Below are 17,085 nucleotides of genomic sequence, written 5' to 3'. Positions count from 1 at the left end.
TAAAGGCGGTGAGTCAGGGAGCAATGTGTCGACCTCTACCTTGCCAACCCCAGCCTGGGTAGCAACCATCGCAGCAGGATCGTGGTAAAACTCATCTTTAAAAGTCACAGTTCTATGTTCCCAACTTATATACGGACTGTGATGTGTCAGCCAGGGCATCCCCAAAATGACCAAAGGATTGCCAACTGGGGCTATAACAAATTTCAAAGTTTCAAGGTGGCTGCCCATTTGCATTGTCACAGTTCCGGTGAAATGGGTTGCCGCCCTCCCCCCCACTGCTGAACCATCAAGCTGGGTAAAAATCAAAGGGTGTTGCAGAGGAAAACTTGGCAGTTCCAAAGCGGCAACCAAGTTGGTGTGAATTAAAAACCTGGAACACCCAGAGTCAACCAAAGCCCACACCTCTGCAGACTTTGTGCGGGAACTTAACTTCACTTTTACTGTAAAAGTAGGACAGTCATCACTCATCATAGAATTTTCGTGCCCATCATCACTCACCTGCCAGCTGGCACCTGTCATGGCAGATGGCCAGCGTTTCCCACTGGCTCCTTAAGTTCGCCTTCAGACTCTACCCCCAAATAAATCAATTCTTCAGAGTCGGCTGCTCCTTTTGCGGCTGTCATTTTCCGCGAAGCAGGGGGTGATTTTCCCGGCAGCTTCCCTGCCTGGTCTTCAGTCCTGGCTTTAGGGCAGACTGCGGGTCTGGATGGGAAAATGGGGGATGGTTAGGATCTCCTGCTCATCTCCCCTGACTCTCCATTGTCATAGAGAGGTTTTTAAACAGATATTCTATCAACAACATCTTCGCCTCCATCACTCATAGTCTCTCAGGGGTCGGAGAATCTCTTCTCCCTTGGGTGCCTGATCTTCCTTCAGTTGACACCGTGGTGGATTCCTTGTTGGGGGTCAGTGGGAACCGATACTTCCAGGACATCTCTGATGTCCCTGGTTGTGGATCCCCCACCTCATCCAAGGTACTCAATTCGGTGAGCGATTCAGCTTGCATTGGCTGCTTTATCTCCCCCCCATTATCGGATTCTCCTGAATCAGATTCAGAGTCTGAGCCCTCTTTCAAAGGGTCTCAGGGTTTTGATGGTTCTGTAGTAACATCTGGTTCTCTGCTCTTGACCGTTGTCTCAGGCATTGAGCTAGTTGGCTCCTCGAGTCTGCCGGCTGTGGATTTAGACTCAGCCATTGTTAACTATATTCCCTCACAAGCAATAAATCTTGGTAGGAGCTAATGGTACAAATTGAGGATTCTCAGCTTCATGTAATAATTGCCTATTCTAAAACATCATCAGACTCACAGGCAGAAATTCAAGGATATCTGATTTAATAAAGAACAGCATACAGGATCACACAGAAAGCTGAGAATACTAAAAGCGTGGGCAAATTCAAACTAAAAACCCTCAGTGAAAATGAAATCCCTCCCCCTTTGAATCTTCTCAAGTCCATATCCACAGGTGCTCCTAATGGTTCCCGATGGTCTGCAGGAAAAGTCCTTGAACAGGCAAGATAACCCAAACACATTCCATTCCCCTGATTCCACATACAGAGCTTGGTACAAGGTTCCAAAGCAGCTCCCTCCCAAACAGAAACACACATCAGCGCCATGGCATGGGAAACGTTACGATGTTTAAGATACATTGAAACAGTGAACATGACAAACAGGAGATGCCTGTGGCTGGTCAGCCTCAAATGAATTCTGGCTTAATGATTCCTGAGGCTGACCATCCATAGGCTCAGCTGGAGCAACATTGTCAGAGTCAAGGTCAGAGTCAGGTTCTGAACTGTGGCTCATAAGAGAAGGAAACCCACTGGTGAGGCTGCATCTGTGCTGCTAGCAAACAAGTCGTGGTTGCAGTGGCTGTGAGCAAGCTGGAACTTGAATCCTCTGATGCGCCTTTTTTTCAAAATGGGAATCTTGGGTCAGGGGAATCCTGGAACATCAGCTCCTCTGATCTCCCTGTGCCCCGCTGGCCCCAGGCAAGAGAAACCTTTTCTCAGATCCCCCTTTGCAGTTCCTTTCCCTTCAAGGGTTATAGTAATTGCTGGAACGGAGCAAAAGAAAAAAGAGCACCCCCAGATGGAGGCTGCACCCAGCTCCCCCCTTTGCCCAGTCCCATTGGACCTGCATTGACCATCCCCACCTGTGGACAAAGCTCCCCATAATCCTATCCAGCCAAAAGAAGAGAAGCCAAAAAAGCAGCCCTATGAAAGACATACAACACAGCAGCCGGGTGAGAAACTGTCACATTCCATCCTCAATCAAGGACACGCCCCCAATTGATTCAATGTTCCATCTCCCCAGCAAGGCACTTCCCCACTTCACAGCTACTTCTGAAAGTGTGGCATTATTTATTTATTTATTTATTTCAAATTGGTATGGCCGCATATCGCAGCAAATGGCTCTTGGTGATGAACAATCTTAAATTAAAAACAATTCCCATCTCAGGTATATGTTGGGCCTCCAAGACTTTAACACCATCCATTAAAGAAGTTCAAATTGTCCTGAAGACTTATGCAGATACACTCCAATTTTAATAACATTCTGGGGGAAAACTACCTTTTGGATGGAAGATGAATAATAGGCTATAACTTCATGATACTATCCTACAAAAATGCATAGAGGAACCAAACTGCTTCCTTAAAACAAACAGGACACTGGTAATCTCTCATAACCCTGTTTGGGAAGCAAGTAAAGCATATGTAAGAGGCCTCTTAATTAAATTAGCAGCAAAACAAAAGAGAAAATGTAATAAATAGAAAGAACAATTTGAAGCTAAAATAAGAGAATTGGAACAAAAGCATAAAACTAACTGTGAGATTTGTGGTGTTACAGCTTTAATACATTACTCTACAGTACAAGCCATTAGGATATACGTGAGTAATTTTATTAAAGAGAAAATACCAGTCTGGATTCAAAGACTCAACTGGATTTCCCACTCTCCCAGCAGCTGGGAAAAACCCTGTTCCTCACACTCCCCCTTCATTGCCATGACTAGGCCATTCCGTCATCATGGTTACTAAGTGATAAGGAAGCCCAGGAATGTGGGCTCTCACCCTTTGCTGCCGCTTTCTAAACAGACTCAAAAAGATTCCTACAAACTACAAACTCATGTCAGGAGGAGGCACCCAGATGCCATTAATTCTTCTGGATTGCTCCGATTCTGACATACCGCCCCCCTAATAACAACTATCCCTGCAAAATAACATTTTCATCCCATCCCATCAACAAACATATCATGAATAAAACTAGTCAATGGAGCCATGTTCATCTGGGTTTCTCTGGATATTTGTCATGGAACTGCTTCACCAATTGTGGGGCATGCACATGTCAACTGTCCATGCACTCAGTCTGCTTGGAGGGAAACGTTTCCACTGGATCAGGTGCTGCAGTACTCCTCTATGATGTTGGGCATCTAGGATGGCTTGAACCTCGAAGTGTTGCTCCCCCTCGATCATTGTAGGTGCTGGTGGGGATTGTTCTGGATCCCAGTGGGAAGATTCTCAAACAGGTTTCAGCAAGCTGCAATGAAAAACAGGGTGAACCCTTCTCAGGTTCTTTGGCAACTGCAGCTGTACAGTCACCTCAATCACTTTAAAGATTGGGAATGGACCAATATATTTAGGGGCTAACTTCTTTGAAGGCTGGGTAGACTTCAAATACTTGGTGGATAGATACACTTTCTCTCCCAGTTTCATTGGCCAGTGTGGTGATTGCTTATGGTCAGCGTATTTTTTGTAATCAGCTTTTGCTTCCTCTGATGTCCTTTCAATGACTGGCCAATTATTTGTGAACTGTTTTATCCATTCATCCAATGCTAGTATTCTAGTCTCTTCTTTTGGTAATTCAGGAATAGCTACAAAGTCTTGCCTATTTGCCACCTGGAATGGTGTAAATGCTGTGCTCTGGTGACTGTGTTGTATGCTACTTCTGCAAATGGAAGTAAGTCCACCCAGTTGTCTTGTTGGTAGCTTATATAGCATCTCAGGTACTGCTCTAATATCTGGTTCCATTGTTCAGAAGATCCATCTGTTACCAGATGGTGGGAGGCACTTAAGCCTTGCTCCACCCCTTTAAGCTTCAGAAACTGCTTCCAAAACTTTGAGGTAAACTGCACTCCTTGATCACTGATGATATTTTCTGGGGCCTCATGTAGGCAGTATATGTGATGGATAAACATTTTGTCTAATTGACTAGCTGTGGGTACCCCTGTGCAAGGGATGAAATGGGTCTGTTTAGAAAACAAGTCCGTGACTACCCGAATTACTGTCTTCTTTTTACTTTCCGGTAGTTTCACTATAAAGTCCATTGCAATCTGCTTCCAAGGCCTTGTAGGGCTTGCCACATTCAGCAACAGTCCTTTAGGCTTGCCCCCAGCCCTCTTTGCCACAGCACATATGGGACAACTGATCACATAATTTTCAATGTCCTTGTGTAGGGCTGGCCACCAGAACTGCCTCTGAACCAGGTGCAGTCTTTACGAATCCAAAATGGCCAGCTGACTTAGCATTATGACATCGCTCAAGGATTTTTCTTCTTAATTCTTTGGGAACATAAAGTCTTTCTCCCTTCCACCACAGTCCTTGCTTCTCTATCAAGAAGGTTTTATTTTCCTGGAACCATTTATCTTGTGTGTCTCATGTGGTTGATAAAACAGAAGTATTTGGGGTTGCCATCAAACTTCATGCTCAGCTCCTGGCCTCCAAAGGCCTTATCCCACCTCCATCCCAGGCTCAGCCTCACTGGGCTGGCTGCCCATGAAGTTGGTGTGATTGCAGACCATCTCACAGACCTCCTGGCATCTGCTGGCTTGCTGGCTCCCTCTGCTCTCGAGAACTTCCATTGCCATGCTGCTGCCGTTGGGCCTTCCTCCCTTTTGCTGATTTAAACTTTGTCAGCAAGTGCTCCATCACTCCCTGTAGCTGGGACAGCCATGCATCTATGGAGTCCACTCTCTGTTCCACCTTCTCCACCCATTCTCCTGGCCCTGTATCTACATGGCAGGCCCTCCTATCTCACACATTCACGTAATGGGTTTGGTAAGGGTCTAACTCACCCAGGGTTGTGGAGCGGGGTAGTTCTGCTTCCTCTGCTGCTGAACACTCATACATGGTTTGTAGCATTTCCAAAATCCTTCGTGCTTCTGCGCCTTTGTGCTCTGGGCTTTTGCTGAGTGTAGGTTCCTGCTGTGGGGCAGCAGCCTCGGGTATGGCTCCCAGCCGCTCTCCCCCACTCTCCAATGCTCTCAGCTTGTGAGCGTCTGACTGCAGCAATTCAGCTACGAGGCCCTCCTGAAGGCTCTGACTAGCCTCCGATAAAGTTTGTGCAGGGCGTTCTTCCTGATGAGAAAAACTTTCTGCAGGGTTTGCCATCTGAAAGATGGAGTTGTGCCTTTCTGTGAGATTCCTGGCATTACAGCCTTAATACATTACTCTACAGTACAAGCCATTAGGATATACATGAGTAATTTTATTAAAGAGAAGATACCAATCTGGATTCAAAGGCACAACTTGATTTCCTGTTCTCCCAGCAGCTGGGAAAAACCCTGTTCCTCACTCTCCCCCTTCGTTGCCATGACTACTAGCTCGTCCCCTCATCATGGTTACTGAGTGATAAGGAAACTCAAGAATGTGGGCTCTCACCCTTCACTGCCGCTTTCTAAACAGACTCAAAAAGTTTCCTACAAACTATAAACTCATGTCAGGAGGAGGCATCCAGATGCCATTAATTCTTCTGGATTGCTCTGATTCTGACACTAACCCAAACAGACAATTATGAAAGAATTGCAAAAAATGAAACAGCAATTAAATATATTAGAAATGGAAGAATTATGGAAGAAAATGACATTTATTAAATTGGAGAATTTTGAACATTTGAATAAAGCAGGAAAAAATTAGGCTATCAACTTAGGAAAATGACTCTTTTTAAAATAAATCCTAAATAAATCCTAAATACTGGGATATCTGGCTACCATAGTTGTTGTGATATGCTGCCTGGGGAATTCTGGGAGTTGAAGTCCACACAACTTAGAGTTGCCAAGGTCAAGAAACACTGCTCTAAAGGATTCAGTCCCTTTGAATTGTTGTATGGCAGGAGTTTTGTGCTGTCATGTTCCCCATAACTACATATGGCTGTGAAAGTTGGATGATGAAAAAGTTGGATAGAAAGAAAATTGATTCCTTTGAACTATGGTGTTGGAGGAGGCTCTTGTGCATTCCTTGGACTGCAAAGATAACAAAGAAGTATTGAAGTGCATAAAACTGGTCCTGTCACTAGAAGGAAAAATAACAAAACTTAGTTACTTCGGTCATGTAATGAGATCAACTTTGTTGGAGAAGGACGTTATGCTTGGAACGGTCAGTGGCAAAAGATGATGAGGATGCCAAATAAGGCGCTGGTTGGATGTAATCAAAGCAGACACAGGCCAAAATATAAAGCAACTGAAAGAAGCTGTACAAGATCGGAAATCATGGAGGGAGCTGGCTTATGGAATCGCCAAGTGTTGGATATGACTGAATGGTTAATTTGATTCGATTTGATTGCAGGAGACCTCGAGGTAGACTCGATGTCATAAAAGAAGGATGGGTTAATAGAATCAAAGGCCCTAAGAACTTAGTTTAATATATATTAGAATGGAGAGAAAAAAATTAACAAATTGACCCAATGGGCTCAAGAAAATTTAAAGTCAGCTTGGGAAACTCAAAAACAATGTTATGATGAAAGGAAGGAAGGAAGGAAGGAAGGAAGGGAGGGAGGGAGGGAGGGAGGGAGGGAGGAGCCATCTCTCCCTGGTGGCATCACCCTCTATGGATCGGAGTGCTGGCCAGCGACAGCAAAGCATGAGCAGGCCCTGCACGTGATGGAAATGTGAATGCTCCGATGGTGCCTTGGACTAATGCAATTCGACCATGCCATGAACAATGATGTCCGACAATGACTGGGAGTTGTGCCAATCATGGCAAAACTGCGGGAAGGAAGGTTCAGATGGTATGGACATGTCATACACTGCAAAGAAGACTCGGTGGCGAGAACAGCCATGTGCCTGGACCCTGGCGGCCGGTGGCCCCATGGTAGACCCAAGAAATGGTGGATGGACCACATTAAGGAGAACATGGAATGCATGAACTTCACCCCTGAAGATGCCTTGGACCGAGCCAAATGGAGACGGATATGCCGACAAGCAGACCCTGCCATAGTGCGGGAAAAACGCTAAGAAGAAGAGAAGTGCAATCTCAGCACTGCTGTATGCCAGTGATGTCTACTTCACAAGTGGGAATGAGAAGAGCACTTAGGGCACTAGCTTTATTCTGCACAGATCAAAAACTTTCAATAAATTATGAGAAAACTAAAGTCTCAGTTTTTGCCTGACACCATCATAAGATTCACAAATGGCAAATACATGGGACTCCAATTGAACAGGTCTGCACCTATAAATACCTTGGCGTGCAGTTCCATGCTTCCTTATCCTGGAACGCTCATTTTCTGTACCGGGCAAGTGTTGCACAGCATGCCGCGTCAGCTCTTACAAGATTCTACCACTCAAAAGGAGCCCATTATATTCCTGCAGCTTGCAAGGTCTTTCAAGCTAAGGTAGTCCCTCAGCTTCTCTACGGCTCTCAGATCTGCTCCCTTGCTAAGCTCAATTCTATCGAAACCATTCAGAATAAGTTTATTAGAGCCATATTGATGGTACCAAAAAGTATCAAAAATGCCCTCCTACGGGTAGAAACAGGTACAGTTTCACTGAATGCCAGAGCATGGTTCCTCCTCCTTACCTTCTGGCTAAAGTTAATGCTGTTGCCTATAGGTTTAGCCCCATTAGTGTTTAGAGATCATTTTAAGTCATCGTGGCTAAGAAAAGCCTTAGACAAAATTAAATTGCTGGGCTTCTCTATGGGAAGTCTGTGCTCATTAGGATTTGATAATGCTAGAACCGCCCTGAAACAATGAATCTGGGATGTAGATCTCCAGACAAATTTAAGTAGGTGCTACACCCCAATATCTGTCCTTTTCTTCCAGAAGGATTTGTTCCAGCTTCTTATTTATTGTCCATCACAATTTTGAAATTTTGTAAAGCTTTCACCTTAGCCAGACTGGATGCACTGCCCTCAGCAGTCCTTTTTGGACATTTTAAGGGTACTCCTATGCACCTTTGGTTATATCCATGTGGTGACAGCTCAACAGAAAGCCATATGTTGTTATACTGTTCCCTATATAAGGACTCTAGAGAGATCCTTATATATCCGTTATTGAAGAAATTTCCAGCCAGGGAGTGTGATTTCTATTCAATGCTACTTCTTTTGGACAAGGACCCAAAAATATCTTCCTAGGTTGCCCAGTTCTATGCTATCACCTGCACAATACACTGCACCATCACTTAGTTTTAGAATTTCTTAACGTATTTTATTTCAATTTATTTTAGTATTTTCATTCTTAATTTTAGATCGTATTATGTTAATTGTTTATATACAGTGTGTGTGTGTGTGTATTGCTATTACATAATTTTATTGTATCTGGCCTTAAGGCTGTAATAAATGTGTTGTTGCTGTTGGACTTTCACAGGTATATTACAAGCAATTTTATAAGTCTGGGGATGGACCCAGAGTCATGAGCACGTTGACTATCTTGCTGGAAGAACCTGGATGGAGAGAAAGACCACATTTCCCTCATCTATTCAGCCTTTCAGTGACCCACAGAATACATTTGTTCTCCTTCAGATATAAGAGACCACACCATGTTGCTCCACAGGAATGGACCAAAGGCCCTGGAGTGAGGGAGGCTAAGTTCCGGACTGGGAAAAACTTATGCTCTAAATATGGGAAAAATAAGTCATGTTTATAACTATGTTTGATGGGACGTGGTGGCGCTGCGGGTTAAACCGCCGAGCTGCCGATCGGAAGGTCGGCGGTTCGAAACTGCACGGCAGGGTGAGCTCCCGTTGCTAGTCCCAGCTCCTGCTCACCTAGCAGTTCAAAAACATGCAAATGTGAGTAGATCAATAGGTACCGCTTCGTCGGGAAGGTAACGGTGTTCCGTGAGTCATGCTGGCCACATGACCCGGAAGTGTCTACGGACAACGCCGGCACTAAGGCTTAGAAACGGAGATGAGCACCGCCCCCTAGAGTCGGACATGACTGGACTTTACATCAAGGGAAACCTTTACCTTTACCTTTACTATAACTATGTTTAAGGAGAAATGAGAGAGAGGGAAAAGAATTGTTGCACTGGAGAAAAGAAAAGGAAAACTGGGTATGAGGAGGGAAAGAAGGAAGTCAGTCCTGTAGGGGCCTTAGAGAAAGGGCTAAATTTCAGGAAAAAAGTAGAGTATCACCCCAGAAATCCAGAGTTAAATTTAGGGTTAAGGGTTGGCAAATGTTTGGCTGCCTGATTTGATTGGATGGAATTTTGAGATTAATTTGTTTTTCTGGTTTGTACTGTCCTTTGAAGGGCTTGTAATAATAATCATGATTGTAAGTGGTTCAGGTGCTGGACGAGAAACCAGGAACCATCGGTTCTAGTCCCCCTTAGGCATGGAAGCTGCCTGGGTGACCTTGGGCCCGTCATTCTCTCTCAGCCAACACACCTCACAGGGTGGCTGTGGAAAAAATAGGAGCGGGTATTCATCTTGAGTTCTGACGTCCTTTTTAAAGAGAGGGCTTGCCTTGAGACCCATGGCCAGCTGAGCCAAGGAATCAGCCGTCTTTCATCACAAGATACTTTCTCTTCTAAGTCAGAAAAACTTACATTGGATCAATCCGTAATGGTTCAAACTCTCTTCTAGCTCAATCTCTGCTTTGGATGGGATTCCTAAGTACTTATGGGGCTGGACTTCAGCCCAAGCCCTGGACACAACCATGGCTCCATAATTAGGTGGAGAATATTATTTGGGATCTCTGGAACATTGCCAGTGTTCCTGTCCTGCCGCACTGCATGTGTAAAAAGTGCTTTGAGAGAGAAAGAATGAAGTTAGGAGACTGACACTTTGTAAACCAATTCTGGAGACTAGTCCTTGAAAGAAAGAAAACCCAAAGATCATCTTTATTTAGGAAGTTACACGGCAACAGCAAAGCCGAGGCTGCCCATCTGTGTCTTCGAACCGGGATGGCATTTTCTTCATCCCAAGAGTGAGGAAGCTAGAAGAGTAAATGTAAGAATGTATTCCATTTCTCCATGGTAATGAAGAGTTTAGGACTGCAGTCTCCAAATTTTTTGACACACAGCTCATTTATGCAGTTTCAATGGGCTTCTCTTGAATGAATTTTTCTATGTTCATAAAGCGACTAATGTTGAGTAAATCCCTTTCCACGCACCATACATTTATATGATTTCTTACCAGTGTGGATCCTTTTATGGGAAGTGAGCGTACTTGACACAGTGAAGCATCTTCCACACTCCATGCACTTATATGGTTTCTCCCCAGTGTGGATTCTGTTATGCGCAGTATAATTATGTTTTTGACTGAAGCTTTTTCCACACTTGAGGCATTCATATGGTTTCTCACCTGTGTGGATCCTTTTATGGGAAATAAGAGAGAATGAAGCTCTGAAGGTCTTTCCACACTTCAGGCATTTATATGGTTTCTCCCCGGTGTGGATTCTGTTATGTACTATATAATGATATTTTTGACTAAACCTCTTTCCACACTCTATGCATTCATATGGCTTCTCCCCAGTGTGAATCCTATGATGGGCAGTAAGGCCTGTTGCAAAATGGAAGCTCTTTCCACATTCCTTGCAATCATATGGTTTTTCCCCTGTGTGGATCCTTTTATGGGAAGTAAGATAACCTGAATATCTGAAGCATTTTCCACACTCCAGGCATTTATACGGTTTCCCTCCTTCTTGTATCCCCTCACATAAAGTAAGAGGAAAAGTCCTTCTGGAACATCTCCCACTTTCATTTTGTTTTTCTACAGCGTGGCTTCTGCGACAGTCGCATAATCCCGATTCATCTCTGAGTATTTTTCCGCACCCTGGACACGCTCCTTTTTCTTGGTGATCCTCTCTGGCCAAAAAGATGCTGATATCTGCAGACTGAAAAGTAGAGCATTTCCCCAGCCTCGCTTTTAAAAGGTTATCCACAGGCCTTTGCTTTCCAAACATCTTTTCCGCATCTTCCTTTCTGGCTGTTGGCAAAGGTGCTGCCGCCTCTTGGCCGGAATCCTCCGTCTCCCATCCATCACCTGCTTGGAACAGGAAAAAAGAAAAGGTGACACCAACTGAGGTGCAAAAGGGGTCAAGCGCCACTGATGCATCCCTCATTTCAACATGACCAAAACTTCCCCCTCCCCCCAGCTCTTCTTCCTTTTAGCTCTTTTTGTCATTCTTCGGCCTGCCTCTGTCAGGGCGTGTTCAAAACACGTATTCATGGAAGATGTGCCATAGGTTTCCCTCTTGCCCTCCATGCTGCCGAACGAAAACCTGAAACCTTTCGGGATGATCATGTCAGGTCTCAGAGCACCTCAGCTCTACTGCTGCTTCAGATTCAGTTCCAAGGAGGTAGGAGGGACCCTTGAAAGCTGCCCCTGTTCAATAATGGACTTGATGAGGGAGACCAGGTTCACGGAATCTCGATCTGAGAAGGTGGAAGTGCTGGTGGACTCGGACCCAGGAACTGAGCTGCAGCCTCTCCACGAGGAAGCTCTCCCTTGAGAAAACTACTCTCAGTCTAGCTGTGTTCGTCCATCCTTTGTTGTCCCCGCATTTGCAGGTAGAACTTACAAAAGGGAAACCTTGGAGAAAATGGGAGGGAGAGCCCCTGGGTGGAAGGTCCCATCTGCTGAGAACCCTGCCCATCAGGCAGCCCAGGTCTCAGGCAGTCACACCCCTGTGATAATCCCTGTGAGAGTATTAGGGCTTCCAAATGCCATCATTATAGAAAGAAAAACATAACGAGGAGTTCAGGAAGAATCAGGGGAAACATCCAAGGCGGTATCAGGAGAAAACCTAACATTTATTGGAGGGGGGCCAATTGCAGCAGAGACCTGAGAGAACTAAATCCATTCTGAAAATCGTCCTTTTCTTCCTGCCCAAACTAACCTCCATTTGCTATTCATTTTTCTCTTCCCAAAATCACATGCTGAAAAATCCTAGAGTTCTTCCGTTAACCCTAAACAGCATGTTTGCAATGGAGAAACAGCACCTTTTCGCCCCTAATCCCAAGGCTCAGGACAGAAACGAAAAGGAAGAAGAGGCATCCACCCAAGAGCCTGAAGAAATGACAATCCTTCCTAGGAGAAGACAGGGAAGCATCTGGGCCCCAAAAGCTGAAATCAGCGTGATGGAGTTGAGCATCTCCTCAAGCCAAGGAGTGAGTTTGTCTCTGCTATCTTGAAACACAAACGGAAAAATTCACCAGATGAGAAATGGCATGAGATGCATCTAAGCAGAGAGCCATTGACCTCTTTCCTTCCTCAGAGCCGGAGAAAGCCAGACCTTTTCCTTCTCCCCCCCAGGAGATGACATCTGGTTGGAGATTTTTTAAGAAGGAACAGCTGATGGCATCTGACTGCCAAATGTCTTCCCGAACTCTCTGAGTGGAGAGTAGCAAACCCTTACCCAGAGAGGCCACGTTCCTATAATTCTCCAGCATGACTTCCCGATGCAGGGCTTTTTGGCGAGGATCCAGCCGAGACCACTCCTCCTCGGAGAAACACACAGCCACCTCCTTGAAGGACACAGGACCCTCCTGAACAAGGGGAAAAAGAACAGAACAGGCCCAGGAGCTTTTGCAAGATCTGTCCTATTGTTCACACATTCCCAGAGCAAAGATATGCACTAACTTAAATGGCGATGCTTGGTTGGATTCCAAGCCTTGGGTTAGAAAATGGAGAGAGCCAAACGCCTTTGAGTGAAGAAATATTTCAGGCAGGTTTTATCAACTTGATTGATTCTGCAGGACTGTCAGTGCCATTGTCTTACCTTTGATTGATGCACATATTTTTCTTATTACTTGTGTAAACGAGGCTTTTCAAAAATAGTAACGTACCAGTGTATTTGTTTATTTTTGAGCAGCCTTGCACAATTCCAAGTCAATGAATTTACAAATAATAAAAAAGAAGTAGTCATTCAAACAAGGGACATGGAGTTCCAGACTGAAGTTAACAGGCTGCCATAATATGACAGAATTTGGATAAACAGGGGGATATGGGAACCAGCCAGTTATTTGCTAAATCTAACTTTTCCTAAGCTGAAAACTGCATTCTTCAAAGCTAGATTCAATATTCTTCCATCTGCACTACTTCAAGGCAGGTATAATAAAATCCCTATAGCTGAGTGTACCTGCCCATGTGGTGAAGAGGAAGTTGAATCCATCTCACATGTACTGTTACACTGTAAATTTTATAGGGATATTAGGTCAATCTACATTTTGCCCCTAGTAGATAAATTACCTGGGAATCCAGGTAATTTTTACGTGAAGCATCTTCCTCAGGATCTAAAACCACACGTTACGTGTGTAGTAGCCAAATTTTGTGTTGCTGCAATGAAAATAAGACAAAGCCAGCTAAAGAAATAATTCCCTTCTTTTAATAATTACTTTTAAATTGAAATATCTTAATTTATACGTTGTTAGGGGATATATATTTTTACTTTTATTTTATACTTACTAATGTTTTAAGCTCATGCTACCTAGCTAACAAATGTATTAATATAGTAATAGCAGAGTGAATGCTATATTATTACAGTATGTGATATATTTTATTAGTTGGTAGTATAAGTGTTATTGTATTTCTTTGTTTTACTTTGTTTTTCTCCTTTTAAACTTTGATGGTCATTGACTGAATAAATACGACTGAATTGAATTGAATAGTTCTGTTTAGCGGTTGCTACCACTGTGATAACATTATTCCTATCTCTTGAAGGATTTTTCAAAAACTTAGTAATTGTCAACTGATACTAGGAAAAGTAATTAGCAGAAAAAAAGTTGCGTACTGGTCTTTAAAAAAAAAATCCTAATAAGAATCTAAGGATAGAAATTACAAACAAGTGTATCCCAGCTAAGCTGTCATGGTCCCTGTCCCAATGTTCCTGGAAAACATCGTAACGGGTCCCCATGCCATGGGGCTGACACGTGTTGCTGTACGGGAGGGGGCTGCTCCTCTTCCTTGTACCAGGCTGCAACTCGAGGAGTGAAGAATGAGGAATGCATGTTTGGGTTATCTCGCCTTGTCAAGGACATCTCCCACAGACCGGCAGGAACCGTTAGGCGCACCTGCAGGGCGTGTAATTGTGCTGACTTTGGGGGGAGGGACTGGGAGCCGTTTGGGGTTTTATTGGGAGACATCCCGCACTTTTGCTTCCTCAGCTTTGCTTGTGATCCTGCATACTATTCATTATTAAATCAGATATCCATGAAAGCCTTGTGTGAGTCTGATAGTGATTTTGAATAGGCAATCATTACATAAGCTGACTGAGAACAACTTGAATCTTCTATTCTCCATTCTATATTGCTCAGGAACAAGAAAATACCCAAGCCAAAACAAGAGGGGAAAAAGGAAGCAGAGAGTGCTATGCAACCAGCTTGACTTCCTGAAGGAAAAGGAGGATACAAGTCTAATCAATACATTTCCATCCCTTACGTGAGTTGGAGGTTCAATCACTGGTTCAGCTCCACCATAAACAGCAGACAACTTTCTCTGAGTCTTCCCTGTGAAAGACACAGAATTTTAAAATGCATAGTTAATAAATTAGGAGGAGGTACTCTACAGAAGACAAGACATAGAGAAGATGAGACAGTTGAGAATGGGGCATGGGAGGACCTTCAATTACCTGCTGAGGTGTCCTGACCTGGATCTTCCTGAGAGATCCTCCCGAAAAACAGCTCCGGAGGGGGATTGGATGGATTCCTCCTTCCCTCAGGATCTCTGACGTCCACACTGAAGGACTTGAAATAGTAGGCAGGAGAAAAGAAGAATTAATGGACATTGCACAACATGAAGGGGATTCTTGTCCTCTGAACACAACTTCAAAGTCCCCAATGTCCCTCAGTCAGGCTGGAAAGTAAGAAAGGGATCAAGGTTGTCCCCAGTCTGTCTTCTGGAATGGATAACGGAACAATGTCCTACAAGAATTAGGGAAACATCTCCACATAGTATGAATGCCAGAGAACTCTTGAAAGGAGGGGTTAAGGATTCAAACTCATTGTTTATTCTGTTCAAAGCCCTTCTTGGCTCCCAAGATGAGGGTCTCTCACCTGCAACCCGACCTGCCCCTTCTGCTCCTCTGCCTGGCTCAGGAGGAAGCCCTCGGCCAGGGCCACCGCCTGGCAGCTGGTCTCCGCTCCGCACTCCCGCACCCAGCGCTCCACCTGCAGGGGCAGCAGGGCCAGGAACTGCTCCAGAACAACCAGGTCCAGCATCTGCGCTTTGGTGTGTTTTTCTGCTCTCAACCATCGACTACACAAGGAGTGGAGTCGGCTGCAATGTCCTTGGAGATCCTCGGCCTCCTGATATTGGACGCTCCTGCAGTTCCAGGGCTGAAGTTCTGAACAGACGGTTTCCTCCTCCAGGATCTTCTGCCCAGTTCTTGTCTGGATCTCCCCACAGCTCCCCAGCTGAGCAGCAGAAAGGCCTTTTCCAGTTCCCTCACCTGCTAAAGGTCGTCTCTCCATTCTCTCTCTGCCCTGTAACACAACTCCGAATCGGTCTCAGGAATCTTGTGGGTCTCCAAAGGCCTTTTCATTCATAGGACCTTCCTGTGGCCGCAGGAGTGACCAGAGCAGGCCATTCAGCCCCCTTTGCCCAAGAGCTAATTTTGTCTGTAGGTGACGATGTACAAATGGCTTCTGGTATCTGTATCTGAGATGGAAAAGAAAACAAATTCCAAGAATTAGAAAGTGGTGGATTTCACCATTGAACAGTACCCATCATGGAAGTAAGTATTTTCCTGAGCTGTTATAAATTGCAGTGGCATTGAGCAGGGGTGTGGGTGTGGGTGTGGGTGGGTGTGTTTGGTGGAAAATATGGGATTGATGTACATCAAGGATTTGGGATACCCAAGAAATGCATTTCAGAGCATTTTCTGTTACTATTTTTTCACAAGGAAGGGCTTGCTTTTTAAAAACCTAGATCTACATTTTCCTACGAGGAGGGTTCACACAACATAATTTTTTATATTTATGTATTTATATTTATATTGTGTTTATTTTAATGATATTTTAGACTTTGATTTTTAACTGTTTGTAAACTGCCCAGAGTCGTCATAACAGAGATGGGGGGAAAGAAATATGACCTAGAAACCAGGAGACTGTGAGTTCTAGTCCCGCCTTAGGCACGAAAGCCGGCCGGGTGACCTTGGGCCAGTTGCTGTCGTGGGGAAAAGAGGAGGAGGAAGGAGTATTAGGAATGTTCGCTGCCTCGAGGTATTTATAAAAATAATAAAGGCGGGATAGAAAATAAACAAATAAACAAACCTGCCAAGCCCCAAACAGGTTAACAAACCAGGAAAGCTCCGTTCCCGTCACACGACGTGCCGGCGACATCCCGTCCCGTTCCCCTTCTTCAGGGTCCGCCTCTCACGAGCCTTCGAAGTCACGCCGCTGCACGCAGGCGCGTTCGCACAACCCGCCCCGAGCCCGGACAGGCCGCCCCGCCGCAGGCCCGACAGACCGGGGCGGGAGGCGCCGCCCTCGCCCGCTCGCCCTCCCGAGCCGCGCTGGACGGCCGGGGACCCCGCCGGCTGAGCCCAAAGGGTTAAAGGGAGAGAGTGGGGCGTCCTAGAGGGGCACGGCCCGGTGCGTCACCTCCTTCCCTCCCTCCCTCTGCAAGGCCGCCTCTGGCGTTCGCCCTCCAGTGGCCCAGCGCTGAAGCGCAGGGCGCCCCCTTCCCTTTGCAGAGGAGCCCCCTGGTGGATTCTGTGTGCAGTGCAGGTGCTCGTGCAAAGGGGAGAGAAAGGGGGCATTTTCCGGGGGGGGGGTGGCCAGGAGGAAGGGGGCTTCTTCCCCAGCCACCTCCAGAATGAGCAAAGCTGCTGAGCTCATACTCTACTTCTGTCATTTCCGTAGCCCTGGCCTGTGTGCAGTTGGACTTGAGTAACCACCATCCCTCATACCTCCGCTGGAACCTCCCTGGGCTCCCATGG

At 45.3% G+C, this 17,085-nt stretch overlaps 1 protein-coding gene across 2 annotated transcripts; it reads right to left on the bottom strand.

The window, feature by feature from the left end:
• Nucleotides 1–9,812: 9,812 nt before the first annotated feature.
• On the bottom strand, nt 9,813–16,672 carry LOC134491961 (zinc finger protein 485-like). Of its 2 annotated transcripts, none has more exons than XM_063296058.1 (6): nt 16,418–16,672; nt 15,200–15,803; nt 14,776–14,890; nt 14,586–14,653; nt 12,565–12,694; nt 9,813–11,192 (listed from the first exon to the last, which is right to left on the bottom strand). In XM_063296058.1, the coding sequence occupies exons 2-6, from the start codon at nt 15,614–15,616 to the stop codon at nt 10,288–10,290; spliced, it is 1,635 nt and encodes a 544-aa protein (XP_063152128.1). In that variant the 5' UTR covers nt 15,617–15,803; nt 16,418–16,672; the 3' UTR covers nt 9,813–10,287. The 2 variants fall into 2 exon arrangements, with proteins under 2 accessions (XP_063152128.1, XP_063152129.1); XM_063296059.1 differs by having other exon boundaries at nt 9,813–11,189.
• Between the last annotated feature and the right edge of the window lie 413 nt (nt 16,673–17,085).

The sequence above is a fragment of the Candoia aspera genome, chromosome 2 (genome assembly GCF_035149785.1).
Source record: "Candoia aspera isolate rCanAsp1 chromosome 2, rCanAsp1.hap2, whole genome shotgun sequence".
NCBI classification, from domain to species: Eukaryota; Metazoa; Chordata; class Lepidosauria; order Squamata; family Boidae; genus Candoia; species Candoia aspera.
Note: the sequence above shows the minus strand (reverse complement) of the source record. Positions and strands in the feature narration are given on the sequence as shown.

Bases quoted from the DNA above. Each gene is read 5' to 3' on its own strand.
- LOC134491961 (XM_063296058.1), bottom strand. From the start codon at position 15,616: ATGGAGAGACGACCTTTAGCAGGTGAGGGAACTGGAAAAGGCCTTTCT. The intron at 14,654-14,775 runs GTAATTGAAGGT...TGTCTTTCACAG, and splicing joins AGGTCAGGACACCTCAGCAG to GGAAGACTCAGAGAAAGTTG. The intron at 12,695-14,585 runs GTAAGGGATGGA...CCCCTTGTTCAG, and splicing joins TGATTGAACCTCCAACTCAC to GAGGGTCCTGTGTCCTTCAA.